This window comes from Rhinolophus sinicus, linkage group LG11 (genome assembly GCF_036562045.2).
Source record: "Rhinolophus sinicus isolate RSC01 linkage group LG11, ASM3656204v1, whole genome shotgun sequence".
Taxonomy (NCBI): Eukaryota; Metazoa; Chordata; class Mammalia; order Chiroptera; family Rhinolophidae; genus Rhinolophus; species Rhinolophus sinicus.
The window spans coordinates 77,868,792-77,883,968 of record NC_133760.1 but is presented as its reverse complement, the minus strand read 5'-3'; the positions used below and the strand labels follow the sequence as shown (position 1 = coordinate 77,883,968).

General features: G+C 40.2%; 1 protein-coding gene across 5 annotated transcripts in view; it reads left to right on the top strand.

The window, feature by feature from the left end:
• The first annotated feature begins 503 nt into the window (after window positions 1-503).
• The window catches only part of MDFIC (MyoD family inhibitor domain containing), a 79,958-nt gene continuing 65,284 nt past the window's right edge, over window positions 504-15,177 (top strand). Inside the window, exons 1-2 of one of the 5 annotated variants that reach the window (XM_074315693.1) lie at window positions 504-811; window positions 1,078-1,253. In XM_074315693.1, the coding sequence (XP_074171794.1) occupies window positions 1,169-1,253 (85 nt within the window). In that variant the 5' untranslated portion in view covers window positions 504-811; window positions 1,078-1,168. The other 4 variants (XM_074315691.1, XM_019743224.2, XM_019743222.2 and 1 more) reach the window with 4 other exon arrangements.

The window sequence follows — 15,177 nt, the reverse complement described above, 5'->3', positions numbered from 1 at the left end:
ATCCAGAAACCTGTTTGACCAAAAATAAACAAATAACTAAAAAACCTTATGAATAAAAGGAATTTCAGAGTCAGAGTATTAAACACTCAGCTGGGGGTCAGAGTTACAAAACCACACTATTCCACCAAGAAAGTTTGAGATTTTTGTATCTTTTCGTTTAGCATTGTCCATCCTGAAGGTTTCTACTTCCCTCATGGCATTTCCAGAATTTGGGTTGTTCTGGGGCTGGATTGGGAAGAGTAAGGAGTTGGGAGAGAGGGGATGGGGTGATTCTGGGTGGGAGACCGTGGGACAGTCAGGGACCAGCCCATTTAGTCCTTTCCCAGCAGCCGGGTGAGGAATCCCTCTCAGCCCTGTGGCTTTGGCCTCCTGACCCAGACAGTGGGGAGCAAGGGAGCCTGCAGCCAGCCGGTCCCCGCCCCCAGCCTCGGGGCCGCGGGCCAAGAGTTCGAGGCCTCCCCGATCCGGATATGATGAAAAGGAGCTACAGAGGGAGAAGTGTTTCAGGAGTGTAGGGTGGAAGGGGAACGAGCGGCAGAGGGGGAAAAGTCCCGCCTGGCAGAGAAGCGGCCGGGCTGAGCGGGCTGGAAGAGGGGGCGGAGAGCACGGAGCCAGGCAGGAGCAGCCACTGCCACAGCTGCCGCCACTGCGGTGTCTGGCTGAGCCAGAGGGAGGCGGGGAGGGACACGCAGGGGCGGCCTCCACCATCAGGCCACCGGGGCGCGATGCAGCCTCTGCCGGAGCCGCACTAACTTTCCGGGGCGGAAGAGGAGGAGGCAGGGGCTTTGAGCGAGCTGGGGGGGATGCCGAGGTAGGTGGCGGTCTCCCGGGCCGGGAGGAGGAGGGGGGTTTGGTCCTCTCCCTCTAGTTTCTCCCAGATCCAATCCCCTGCCCCCTTCAGTGCTACCCAGCGACTCGCCTAGACTCTGCTGCTGTCAACTTGCTGGGTAAACAGTTTTCCTCCCTGGTTTCAAATCAAAACTTCCCAGGGGTGGGGTTTGGGGGAGGGGAGCTGGCGGGGAGGGAATGCCCCGCAGGGGGTGTGCTCTTCTCTAAACCCCCCTTTTCCCCCTCCAGAAGCAGTCAGTTCCCAGCACCCAACACCTAACAGCCCTCCGGCGGCAGCCCCGCGGGGCGGCCAGCTAGGCGGCAGGCGGTGGAGCGGCCCATGTCCGGCGCGGGCGAAGCGCTGGCCCCCGGGCCCCAGCGCGGGGCCGAGGCGGGTGACGGGCGCCCGGGCGCCCCGGCCCAGGGTGAGTGCGCGCTTGCAAGTTGCAAGCTTCTTTGTCATCGCTGCATTTTGAGATGTGTTCCCACACATACCGATTGGGAGGTGTATGCGTGTGGGTCGGTGGTGTGGGGAGGACGGATTCCTACCGCGTAGTTCGGAACTTCTTGCACAGTTAGTGTTACTCAAGCAAGTTCGCCAGGATTCCTGGCCTAGATCCCCCACCGGATAAGAGGGCGGATCCGCTGGGCCTCCACTCCCCCTTCCTTTGGCTGTGGAGAAACAGGATGACAGGCTTGCTTCTTGAAGCATGTGCTTTGGGGGTCCTAAGACTCGGGTGTGTGGATTCTGAAGCACTTCTCCTGGAGCGTCTCAAGTTCTCAGGTCTTCATCAGGCCCAGGAGCGCATCCCTCCTCCTCATGCTTCTTGTGGGCTCCTCTGCAGTTCGGATTAGAATCCAGGTTTCTGTGACCAATTGCTTTGGAATTGCTCATACAAACGTTTTCAATAAGTGTTCTGTTTTGAAGTAAACATTCCTTTCAAGAAACACTTCCCCAAAATGAATTAGCTCCTTTGTGTTCTTTCAAAGTGTAAACACATATAGACTAAAAAAGAAAATACTCCCGTTTCTGCAAAACTTCCATAACAATCCTGTGTACAGGTCAGACTGTCTTTCCTCTCTGGAAGGTACCATCAGGTTTTCATTGGTGACTGAGATTGGGCCTCACTCCTCTGTCACAGACGGTTCACATTTACGGAGTTCTGATACTGATAGGAACTAACTAATATCCCAGAGCTCAAAAACCTACTTTATACTCTTGCTTTTAAGCATATCTGATAGCTTTTATTCCCCCTTAACAGTAATGTAGTGGGGTTCTTCATAATCTCTTTATTAAATGCAGCAAAACGTGGAAAAGAAGTTCATGTGAAACTCATGATAGGTAAAAGCATGAAACATCCATGGCTAACTCAAAATGTTCTGGCACTCAGGGCTGTAAAATTGAATTATATTTATCTTTGTTTTGTGTTTCTAAACAGTGAGTCACTTTTTTTTCTAAACAGAAAACAGAGATCTGAAAATCAGAGAATTAGAATGATAAACATGTTTTCCCAGAAGCAACCCATGTTCTGCACATTCTGTTGCGGACACTGTCATTTTCCTGTCCCAGGCATGTCCTCTCTGGTCATTATCGACTCCGGGATGGGCTGTTGATGTTCACACTTCAACTGTTAATCACTGTTGTCAAACAATGCCTGTCAAAAATCAGCTTCTAACACACTGGGAAAATGATTGATTTGGAAATAGTTCATTTGATGTCTACAGTGTCCAGCTTAAATACTATGTTTTTTAAAACCAGCTAGAAGACCTTGCAGGGATGCTGAATGCACCTGTCAGATGCCATGTGGCAGGCATGCCACATGGCCTGACGTTATGGAGCAGGCCTCTAAGATCTGCAGGAAAATGGAGGCGTCATACAACACACGTTGTCAGTCGGAGGGGACTCTTAGGTTAGATTTTACCTGAAAATTGGTTTAACCTCAGCAGCGAAGTTACATATTGCTTTTTTTTGTTAGTTTAACATTGATTCCCAACATCCTTTAAATAGGTTATCAATTTAATTGTAAATGGAATATAAAGTTGATTTTTTAAAAAGAAAATCCTCAAGATCGTGTTAAAGTATTGTATCTCAACCTAGCAGACTTCCTAAGATGTACTGAAGGAAAAACAATTGTTGGAGCTGGTGGCTAGGGAAAGAGCTTCGAGGTGTAGCCTCCTTTGGTTAGGTTGGTTTTATTGGTAAACACGTGGTGAAAAAGCTCTGCTAACAGGGCATGCTACTCTTAAGCCCTTCCTCGGGTGCTTTCATCCTCCTTCCTCTTTCCTTGGATTCTTTATCATCTTTTCTGAAGAATAGCTTAATAATGGTCTGGTGGGATGTGGCTGCTTAGTTAATTGAAACTTAATATTAACATTTATATATTAAAATCTGTGAGAAAAATGGAATGTTTTATGAAAGCTAACAAATACCGTTTCATGAAGAGGAAAGATAAGGTTAAGTCTTCCTTGCAATTAAAGTTAAATATCTATCTATCTATCTATCTATCTATCTATCTATCTATCATCTATCTATCTATCATCTATCTATCTATCTATCTATCTATCTATCTATCTATCTACACATATATACAGAGGGTGCCAAAGATATATATACATATATATATACACATTTTAAGAAAGGAAAAATACTATTAAAATTGTAATACTCAATATATACCAATAACAAAAGATGAATACAAGTCATGATTGACTTCTGCAATTACAAGAAGTGCTCACAATGGTTACTGTCAGCATAGAGACACTTCTGATGATGGCGAACTACTGCTTGGGCAGCATTGACCAAAGTGTCCACTTATACATTTTTTGGCACCCCCCGTATATACATATACACACATCCATAAAGACAGATGACATAACCTATGTTGTGATGAGCTCTCTACTGCTGACAATGTTAAAGCCATACAATGTTAAAGTTGAAGGTAATTTTAGGGGGTCTCTAGTCTGAACCACCCATCAACTCTAGAATCCTTTCCATATTCTTTTAAGGGATTAGTTGGAAACCTACATGTAAAATGTGGTGCATTTTACAGGCATTCAGAGTTTGGTTTTCCTTATTGCTAGCATAGCTCTGTCTCTTTGAAACATCTACCCTTTGTCTGTGACTCTGTAAACAAAATTCTATTGCTTTGAAAACATTATAAATCTTTTCTGTGAATTTTGAAAGTTGTTACAGAGCAAGGACATAAGCTCACATGCTCCAGTCTATGAGGGGAACCAGGATGGGTGTCAGAGGATGGAGAGCAGTGGGGATCGTGGGTCACTAGAGCATTCAGGGGCCAGGTCATTGCTGCCATTTGGGTCAATATCTTCCAATATTTCACAAGATACTGGAAATATGGATTTTTATATTCTCTCTCCCTTTTTGTAAGTTGGTACCTAATTACATACAATTTTTGTGTAGGCCAAACAACCACATCTATGGACCCCTAAGCAGCTGATTTGTGATCTGTTATAAAATAATAGAAGCTAAACATGCAATTGAAAATGATTTTCCTATTTGTGACTGGCTTCTGAAAGATTGGTTTGATTTGCAGACTCATGCGTAGTACCTGTGTAAGTATCCTCATAGGGGAAGGACAATTTGAGCTAAACTTATTTTTGTTTTAGGAGAGAATGGATCTCGTAAACGTGGTTCATCTAATTATCATTTTTTTCTTTTTTGGATTAAGCATTTTAAAATTCATTGTGTTATCAACACTGAAAATGTAGGTATTTGCTTTTTTTGTGCAATAGTTACTACAATCCATATAGTCAAAAGAGCCTTTTAATTAAGTACTTCATTCATAAAATTGTAATTTGTAACAGAGGATCTTTAGAAATAATTTAGTTCAACTGGCTTACTTTTTGGAAAAGATGTCCAGAAAATTTAAGTGACTTGCCCAAGGTCTCATATATAGTCAGAAATCTGGGCGAAGCACAAATTGTAAAACATATTATATGACATTGTGATAAATGTGGTTGAAGCAGAGAATCAATACTATTTTCCCTACAGACTATGAATTGGAGATAATGGGCTCTGGAATCTGTGAAACACTTGAGTCTGTTCCCTTCCCTACCCCACCCCCACCCCAGTGCATTTGCCAAGACTGCTGGACTGAGAGCTGGAATATACTTTAATGTGATAATGTGTGATTTAATGCACTCGTCTCTCTTGGGAGAGTCCTCTGAGATTATTAGGCGGACTTTTCATAGCAGGATGCAAAATGCCAGTGAAGTTAATTAAAAATAATTTAAAATAGAAGGTAGGGAGAAAATCTTCAAGTTGAAATTACATGAGAAGAGCTTTGACTTAGAAGCTTAGCTGAGTTGTCAGGAGTTTATAGAGGCTAATCAGATTTCCTTTATGGGAAGCCTGTTTATTTCAATGGATACAGTCTATGCTTATAATACCCATATCCTTCTACTTTTGTCATGTTATTTTATTTTTTTGATTAAGGATGGCATTACTCAAAGTGTGCCATATTTAGACAGGTTCTGTCTGGCTCTCCACTGGGGAAGATTGTGCCCTGTAGGATACATTTGGAAAGTCTAGAGACATGTTTTGTGGTCATAACAGTGGGGTGGGGTCTGCTGGCATCTGGCAGGTGGAGGCCAGAGGTGATGCTGATCGTCTCACAATGCCCAGGCCGGGACAGGCCGGACAGAGCAAGCAGTTACCTGGCCTGCAGTCTCAGTGGTATTGAGATACTGACCACCCTAACCTCAAGGCCACTGGTAATGGGGCTCAGAATCTCTGGGTGTAAGACTCCAGGATCCGCATTTTTTACAAGCAACAGGTCTCTTTATCTCTGGTTAGAATCATTGTTGTGGAGGCGTTTATTTACAGAAAGATGTGATATTGATACATTTAAAAAAATTTTTTTTTAGTATAAAAGCTTCAAAACACTTTTAAAAAGTCCGCTTTCCAAGTCATACCACTCCATGTATATATATTTTCTATTAGTGCTCTCCAGCATTTTTATCACATACTCCAATTAAAAAATGAGTCCTGAGTATTCATCCCCAAAAGTTCCTTTGCAAAACTATATGTCCTGACTGAAAATACATTTTGAACATTCGGAAAAACTACATAAATAAAAATTGAAAAGGATGAGATAAGAATTAGTATATGCATAGGTATGTTAATACTTTTTTCTCCCACCTCCCTAGGTATACTGGCTTGCCACCCTACATTTCTCTTTGGGGATGTCAGTATTAAGGAATAAAAAGGAAAGAAGTCCCTAATTTGCACATGAGATGTATTCATTTGTAAATCTGATTTTTGGGACCTGGATTATCCTTTCTCATAGAAACAGAGTGATAAATTATATTTAGTTTCCTAATAAACCTCAAAAAATTGTTGGAATTAAATTTTATTAAGTTTCATATGTTTATAATGATAAGTCATCAAAAACATAAAATAATAGAAACAAATGTAAATAACCAAAACCAAAATAAATGGACTAGAAACTGTTTTGAAGCACTTTTGAACATAGGATCTTATGATGACAGGCTTACCTAGAAAACTATAGAATCTTGTCTAGATTTGGAAGAGGATCTGAGGGCATTTCCAAGCACCTTAGAACTAGCCTTCCAATTTCCTTATATGTCTAAAGGAATTTGTGTTCATTTTATCAGTTTAGTTATAGAGTGCAAGGCTTATCAGCTAGGCATATTCATTTTCCCTTTGCTAAGAAAAGGAATCCAATGAGTAAGAAAAGGATGGAGCTGGGAAAAAAGCAAGAGGGGAAGGTGGGAGGAAGGAAGGGAGTGGTTAAAGAAGATGTCTTTAAATTTAAGAAAGCATTTTTGAAAAGTTAAACTGTTTGAGCTGAGACCCATGGAAAAAAAGTTTGAGGGGAGGCATGCTATGAACTGAGCTGGCAGCTAGCATTTTATGGTAGTAGATGATGGGGTGAAATCTTGAGTTAGGCAGAAGCACTGCTGCCCTTGAAACAGGCCCCAAACATATTATGGAATAAATGATTGGGAAAATGGAGGGCTTGATGATTGTCCAGAACAAATGTGAGTCAGGGCAGCCAATAACAATGAAAAGAAACAGTTTTGGGGTGGAGGATGGGAATAGGGAAAGCATTTATATGTGTGTGTTTATAATTCAGGACACTTGTATATAGGTTTAATTTTAGTACTGATTTTAATTTCTACCATAGTCTTTTTGTTTCCTTTTACATTGCTTATTTCTGCTGTACTTAGATGCTCTATAAAGGTGTGTGTGTGTGTGTGTGTGTGTGTGTGTGTGTGTGTGTGTGTGTATGCTATATGACAAGTATGGAGAAAAACAGATTGATGAGTGAAATGAGGGGGTTGCAAGATTGTGGGGGAAACACATGCATTTATGTAAACCTATAATACGGGATAGAGGAATAGGTGGTGTAAGGGAGGCAGAGAGAATATGGGGTGGGGAACATGGGAGAAAAACACCATCTGAAGCTGGGGCATTTGGAAAAACCTCAAGGAAACATTGGATTTGAGTTGGACCAGGAAGCATGGTCCTGGGCCTCAGCTCGGTGGAGATGGATGGCGGGAAGCAGGTTGAGAGGGGATTACTGCCGAATGCTGAGCAAGGCACTGGGAAGTTGGCTGGGCTGTAGGAAGGAGCAGGCAGTGAGGTAAAGCTGTGAAGGTAGGCTAAAGTCATTCTCAGCATGGCCCCATTCTCTTGCTAAGGAGTCTGCGTAGCCCTTTGGCAGGCAGTGGTGAGCTCTTAGAAGTTCTTGAAAAGGGGAAGAGCAGGATCAAATTGGTGGTTTTAGGAAAATAAATCTGGTGGTAATTCAAAGGATGATTTTGGAGGGAGGGACAAGAGTGAAAGTATTGATTATCCAGGAGGATATTACAATAACCTGACAAAAGATTAGAGGACCTAAGGCAAAACCAGTATGAATGGAATTGAGAAAAGGGATTTAAGAACAATAGCAAAAGTAGGCTAGAGCTCTACTTAACTGTAAAAGCCCCTTGAAGGCATTGATTTTTACTTACTCATCTTTAATTCTCCTAAAGTCAATTACAGTGTCCCAATTGATTTGAATTGATATGGTTGGGCAATATATTTAATATGGGGATAGTGGAAAGGTAGAAATTTAAGGTGATCCGTGGTTTGCTTTTCATCTGAATGGAAATATAGGAGGAGCTGTGGAGTCTTTTGGTCATGTTGGCTCCATGGAACTTAACCAGAGCCGTGATGGCCAGCTGGCCAGTGGAAAAGAGAATTGGTAACTACTGGAGTGCTGAGGGTTAATCTCACAGATGGAGAGTTCACAACAGGTAGCTCATGGATGAGCTTGATAGTGAGAGAGAGGACTGAGGACCAGACTGGGGGATGACTATGCTTTAGGGAGAAGAAGGAAGAGAATACAGGAAAAGCGTCCATTAGGATTGGGTCCAGACACGTTAGATGTTTTGTGGTCATGGAAGATGAGAAGAGTTATGATTTGTTAAGGGAGAAACGAGGGAGAAAAAAGAAGCACAGAGGGCTTCTTTTTGACATGTGGATTTTGAGTATGCTCAGCACACATTAATGGAAAGAAAGCCAGGGACAGAGAGATTGAAGCTGAAAGCGCATGGGGTGGGGAAGTGGTGTGTGGGCATTTGTAATTGAAAGAGTGAAATTCTAGGAAGGAATGGGATGAAGAGACCAGTCTTAGGACCGTTGGGAATGTTCCCCTTTGTAATGGCAATGGGAGGAAACGATGAATGATAGCCTAGAGAAAATTGGATCTGAAAAAGAATATTGAAGGCCTTGATCTTCTCAGCGAACTAGATGGAAATATTTGCTGAAAGCAAGGGGTGCAGTTAGGATGAGTCAAGACATTTGAGATGTGTGGAAAAGATTTGGAAGAATGAAGGAATCAAGAGGGAGTCCATTTGGTCCAAACAAAAGGACTGCTCAGTAACACAGAGGGTTTAGCTAAGAATCAGTGGCATAAGTGTTCAGTATACAGGGTCAGCATGGTTAGTGCCTTTCTCCTCAAAGAGCATGTGGGGGCTTGGGAATGGAAGAAGGTAGAATGGATTTTTGGAATTAGTACAGGCTTGGAGATTGGCAGGGTGGAAGCAGTGGGGGACAAGGGAAGGGGATCTCGCGTGTGTGGGAAGAGAGTGTTGGTACTAACTAATCTGGTGTTTCAGGCTGTCTGGGGAGCCAGGGAAGCCAGAATTGCAACTGGCAGGCTGTGGTCTCCGGCCAGCAAGAGTCGTGCCTCAGTCTTTTTGGTCAGCTCACATACAAGGACTTAATATATATGATTGAGTGACCTTTACAGGGTGACTGGGGAAGCTGGGGAATTTTTGGGTGTGTGAGGGCCTTTCCTGTTTCTTTGAACCTTATTTCCTGGATCTTGTTGAGATGATTTCATGGAAAGATCTAATAACAGTGTGCAATTATTTTACTAGCATATTTTTATAATAATGAAATTTGGGGGAAAATATGGAAACATAAATTGACACAATCGAAAGTTATGCCATTTGCAAATGGAAAATTCATTAGAGCAGCAAAAAAGAGATAAACCAACCAAATTGTGTTTCTGAGTTACTGTAATTGTTCTACTGTAGAAAGGCAGGGGGCATAATTTTTGTTTTTATTTCTACAAGTCTTTATTAAATTTTTCATTTTTTATTAAGGGAATGCCGCTGCTGCAGCCCCTGCTGCTAGCGTGACCAGTCGTGTGCTTATGCACCAGTGTTTTGGTTCTCTCTCTCTCTCTCTCTCTCTCTCTCTCTCTCTCTCTCTCTCTCTTTCCTTTTTGCTCTGTCTCTGTCTTTGCCTTTATTCCCCTCCTCCCCCTCTTGCCATTAACACTTCACTGAAGTTACTTAAACTTTTCCTATTTTTTTTTACAGTAGCATACATAACCTGGAGGAGGTAAGATTTTTAACCTTAAGGTTTTGAAATTGAGTTGTATTTTCTAGATTCTGATTCTAATCACTTAGGGTTCACTAAGTAGGAACTATGAAAAGAGTTATTTTAACATTAATTTCGTTTGTGGTTTCTACTTGCAGTCCACTTCTGTTTTCATATGCACACGCACATGATCTGAAGTAAGATGATTCAAATACATGTGCTTTTGTGCCTTAGTTTTTAGTAGTTTCATGAATAAAGTCTGAAGTATTTTTTCATGCTAGCACATTTAATTTATTATCAACATTGGTTTGAAGGGGAAACCCTGTCAACAAATATTTTTTGTGTGCCTATCATGTGCAAAGTCTTGGGAAGATTAAAAATGTTTAATATGTAGTTTTGCTCACAAGGAACGTGTTGACTAGGTGAGAGGATGAGATATAAATATGTGCCAAATTAAATTGTCTAAGTTTCAATTCAAGATTACCACAAAAACCAAATGAGAGATTAGTTTGTGGCCAGTTGCCAGCTGATGGGTACAAAATGGAACATCCAAGTTGAGGGAGAATCTCAGGGTGGCAAAAAGAACTTGGTTTTTGTCTGGGTTGGACTGTTAGTGGCTCCAGCTGAGGAATACACAGTTTGTAGGTGTTTTGGGTTTGGATTATGTATAGTTGAGCACTAAAAATAAGGCAACTTGTGGTTGAGCTGGTGACAGGTTCTCTGAAGGAGGTGGCAGAGTACAAAGGAACCAGCCTCCTCTCATCACTTTTTCTGTTCCAAAATATAGTCTTTCTACTCTTTTTCACGGGGGATCAGCCCTTGATCTTTTGGATATCTATGAACATAGACCTAGTCTGTTTTTATTTCTTCCATCTCCCAAGCAACATGCAGGATCTTTAGTTAGCTTTTCTGAAGGGTTTTACTATTTATTTCCCCCTGAGAGACCAGGTGAAATGATGGAGCATGAGAAAGGTGTAGGAGGTTACCACATTAATATATGTACAAAGTTACAATAACTTTATTGGTTTTTTAATCATATGCAAAATGAATTTAATACTTGAGCTAAGGAGCCACATATTCAATCTTGGTGTTAAGAAATAATTTCTGGTTGGAGGAGAAAAAGGTTGGAGGCACTGGTAGTAAGTGTGGGAAAGGAAGTACACATTGGAGAGAAATTGGGGAGTTGTGACTAATCGGGTCTGGTACTTGATTATGTTGGGGCTTGAGGAATAAGGGGAAAACGGAGCTGAAAAATGATTCTGTGAATACCATTGACTGGGGTACAGACCACAGTTGGAGAAACAGGTAGGGACGGAAGAGTAGTGGACATGAATTTTAGGAAATACTGAGTTTGAGTTGCTAAAGATGTACTCATGTAGAGTTGAAACTTCAGATCTATAGGTCAGGCAGGAATCAGGTCTAGGTTAATGGACCTGCAGGTTATTCTCCTTGAAGTGACTGAAACTGTGGGTGTTAATTAGATTGCAAAGATTGCAGAGCCAGCATGGGTTGGTAGTGCCAAAGGAGAATCCAAAGAAGGCGGTGTCCCAGAGAGGTGGCCCAGAAGGCAAGAGGCTGGGTTAGGGAGTTAAATGAGGGGCTCCTAGTTTGGGCTGTTAGGGAAATTATTAGCAAGGACACATCCCCTAACTTCTAATCCATATCCATCATCCTGAAGTCTGAGAAATCAATTTCAATATACTTTTAATTTTTTTATTATCTTATTTGTGGCCTCCCCACTATTTGAAATGTTCTTCTCTGTCACTTATTTAGATACAAATTGTATCTTTGAAATGCCTTTACAAATTGAACAACCCCCTTTGGTTCACTTCTGATTTCCATTGGCTTTCATTCTTGTTAACCAGAGAGCTTGGGAAAGAAAGCATTCTTGATAAAATCACTTGGTATAACTGAGAGGTAACAGAAAAGTTTTTAAAGTTGCTGCACTTATAATAGTGATCATGCTAAAAGACTAAAGAAGGGTGTGTGTGTGTCATCATTTCAAACAGGGTAAGATGGTAGTCCTCAATTTCTTTTGGTAATGGGTTTATTGACTGCTAAGTGAGGGAACTGCTATTGATAAGGCATCTCTGGATTTCAGCATTCAGTAAGCAAACTCTTTCATGATAGCTTTCTAGACAAGAGTAAGACTGGCATTTCTATAAGAGTGAAGAGAATATGATCTTGAGATTATTATGCAAAGTGAAATAAGTCAGACAGAAAAAGTCCAGAACCCTGTGACTTCACTCATATAAAACTGAAAACAACAAAGGAACAAGACAAACAAATGAAGAAACAAAAACTCATAGACACAGACAATAGTTTAGTGGTTACCAAAGGGTAGTGGGGGAGAGGGGTGGTATGAGGGTAAAGGGGGTCAAAAATGTGGTGATGGAAGGAGAACTGACTCTGGGTGGCGACACATAATGTGACATATAGATGATATATCACAGAATTGTACACCTGAAACCTATGTAACTTTACTAACAATTGTCACCCCAATAAACTTAAAATAAAAAGAGTGAATAGAATGTGACGGCTCTGAAGACCACTGAGTGAATTGAGGGTATTTAGCACAGGGAACATCAAGTCAAAGACATGACATATTTCCTACATATTTTCAGACTGTCGCACGAAGGGAAGATTAGACTTTGATTGCAAAGAGCAAAATATGATGAATCAGTGAGAATTATAGGGAAGCAGATTTTAGCCAATTGTGAGGAAAGTCTTTGAATAATTAAGTAGTCCCCAAATGGAGTAAGCTGTCTTCTGAGGCTACCTCCCTATTCCTGGAAGTATACATGCCTATTCTCCTTGGCTTATTTTTGGGAATGCTGGATGTTGAATGTTTTCATATGAATTCATGTTATCAGGTTGGGCGAAGAGACCTTTATGAGCCCACATAACTCCAAATTCCATGAGCCTATGAGTGTTTGGTTTTAGCATGAGTGTACTTTTTTGTAGAAAGAATACAATTAAACCTGTAATTAAGGAGGCCTCAGGTCAGTCATCCTGAACAAATATTTTTCAGATGAGGAACGTTAGATTCGGATATAAGGCACAGGAGAGTAAGATGACTGAGGTAATGTGTCCTGATTCCCCCCCACCTTGCATCAGCCTGTTGTCATGTAACCTCCCCACTGCTTGTTTTGAAGTGCAGAGTTCCTGATTCTTTCTTCCCCCCTCATTTTTTAGAGCCCTGATTTATTGAGATATTATTTGAACTATTGCTACATTTTGTACCTATCATTTGTGTTTGCATATTCAGTTGCATATGCATGTAATTTTGTAATTACTTTCAATTTTGCTGTGTGTATAACCCACTCTTCTCTACCCACTCCAATCTGTAAACTACGTGTAGTTGAGTCCATGTCATTTTTTTCATTCTTTTGGATCTAAACACACCATAAGCTTCTAAAAGCATAAGAAGCCCTTTGATGGAATGCATTTTAGATTTTGCTCAGTCTTATTTTTCAAAATATTGGTAATAATTGATTAAGTTGATTTAAGCATTAAATTCATTGAACCAACATTCATAGTGTATCTGTGATTATATAATAAAATAACTTTATAAAATTATGAAATTTTATGTATCTCTTTATTCATCTGTTAAAAATGTTTTGATTATCTCAACATGTTTTTTGGATAATGAGATTTTAATCTGTTTTAGAACCTTACGCAAAGCAGGTAGGTTTTCTTAAAGGTCATTCGGCTTGAGGGATTTAAAAAATTTTTTTTTGGATCAGTGCAGAAGAAAAATTCCAGAGCCTCAGGTCTTCCTGAAAGCTGCCTTATCTTTGGTTTTTCAAAGGTTACATTTGGGAAGCATTTGTAGATTTCCACATTGTTCTGAGCCTCTGGGAAATACAGACCCAGATTTTTTTACTTTTCCCACAGATTTTGTTCTCAGATTGCTTGAGATTTCATAAACTGAAATACACATAGATCATCTGAAATAATTCTGGTACTGAGTGGAAGAGTAAAAATGCAATTGTTTAAAGACATTTTTTTATCAATAAAGGAGATATGAATATAAATCGCATAGCAGTAAGAATATACAAATTATGTAGATTACAAACAATCTGTCCTAGGTTATCATCAAATATTTAATTGAACTAGATGAGATCCAAAATGCAAAAGTCCCAAAATTTAAGCACAAAGAAAGTTGCCTATACTCTAAATATAAGAAATAAGTGTATTTTACACTGATTATGTTTTGTGGGGTTTTTATAAGATTTTATAAGAGTATTTGCCAAGTGTTGTCATTTATATTAGTATTTCATGAAGTAAGCAAATGAAGTATGGATAACAAATAGAAAATGTATTTGATGATTAGTTCATACATTTACACATCCTTCTGTGTAGGTCAGTAAAATATTTGAGGCAGTTTATAAGAGTTTTTAGAAAAAGATTAAAATAGAATAATGAAATATAGGTAGCCTACGAGCTTCAAACCTGGGAGAAAATTAAAATGTACAGATTTAGACTGTAGGGTCAAACCCATTTATTCAATTTTGTTTGTAAATTTGAATAAAAAAGAAAGTATTTTCTTTAATATGATTTTCATTGTTCATAAGGAAAAAAAACAACAACGTACAGCTTCTTGGAGGAAACAATAGTTTTCCTTATATTAAGTCTGGAAACAGATTTCTTGCATGGTTTTTCACTTAGGGATTACTGAAGAGATACTGCCCTCAACAGCCTCCCTCTGGTAAGTTTATAGCAGGTTTATAAAAGGCACTTATTGCAATAGCACTTAATAATAGCAAGTGTGAACGAGTCCGTATTTTATACCAGACACTCTGCTTTCCAGACAGGGTTTCATTTCTTTCCACACCCACCTTATGAGGTAGGGATTGTTATTCCCATTTTACAGATGAAGAATCTGCCAAACATCCGGGACTCACATAGTCAGTGGTGGGCCCAGGAATCATGCTTTCAGATCCAGGTTCTTAACCATTTCTCCAGTTCAAAGTACAATTTAGGGATAGGTTTCTGTCACAGAGACCCTAACAACAGTATTTTTATTATCAGGGAGGATTCATATATCTGGACTTGTAGATGACAGAATTGTCCCTATTCCTTGGAAAATCTTGGAGTATAGAGACCTCTATACTATATTTGAAAGTTCATCAGTAACTTTGACAGGCTAATTTGATCCTCATGCACGTTCCTAGATTCTTCTGTTACTTTATCTGTTAAAAGCATTTAGCTCTTGAGGTGTTATATTTGCTTGATTACAAACTGATGGAAAGAATATCCATCTTCAATAGTTTGAATGGTTGTCTTATAGAAAAGTTTAGTCTTAACTATTTCTACCTACTGGAACTAGCTATAAATCACCTGACAGCCGATTTATGCTCAAAATGAAGACTACCTTACTAATGAACCATACTGACCAAGAACAGAACTTGTTCTCTTTCCTTAGAATTTTGGGGAAGAGCTGAGTGTTGCAGTGGGGTTTTCTACACTGGGTGGATATTAAATTA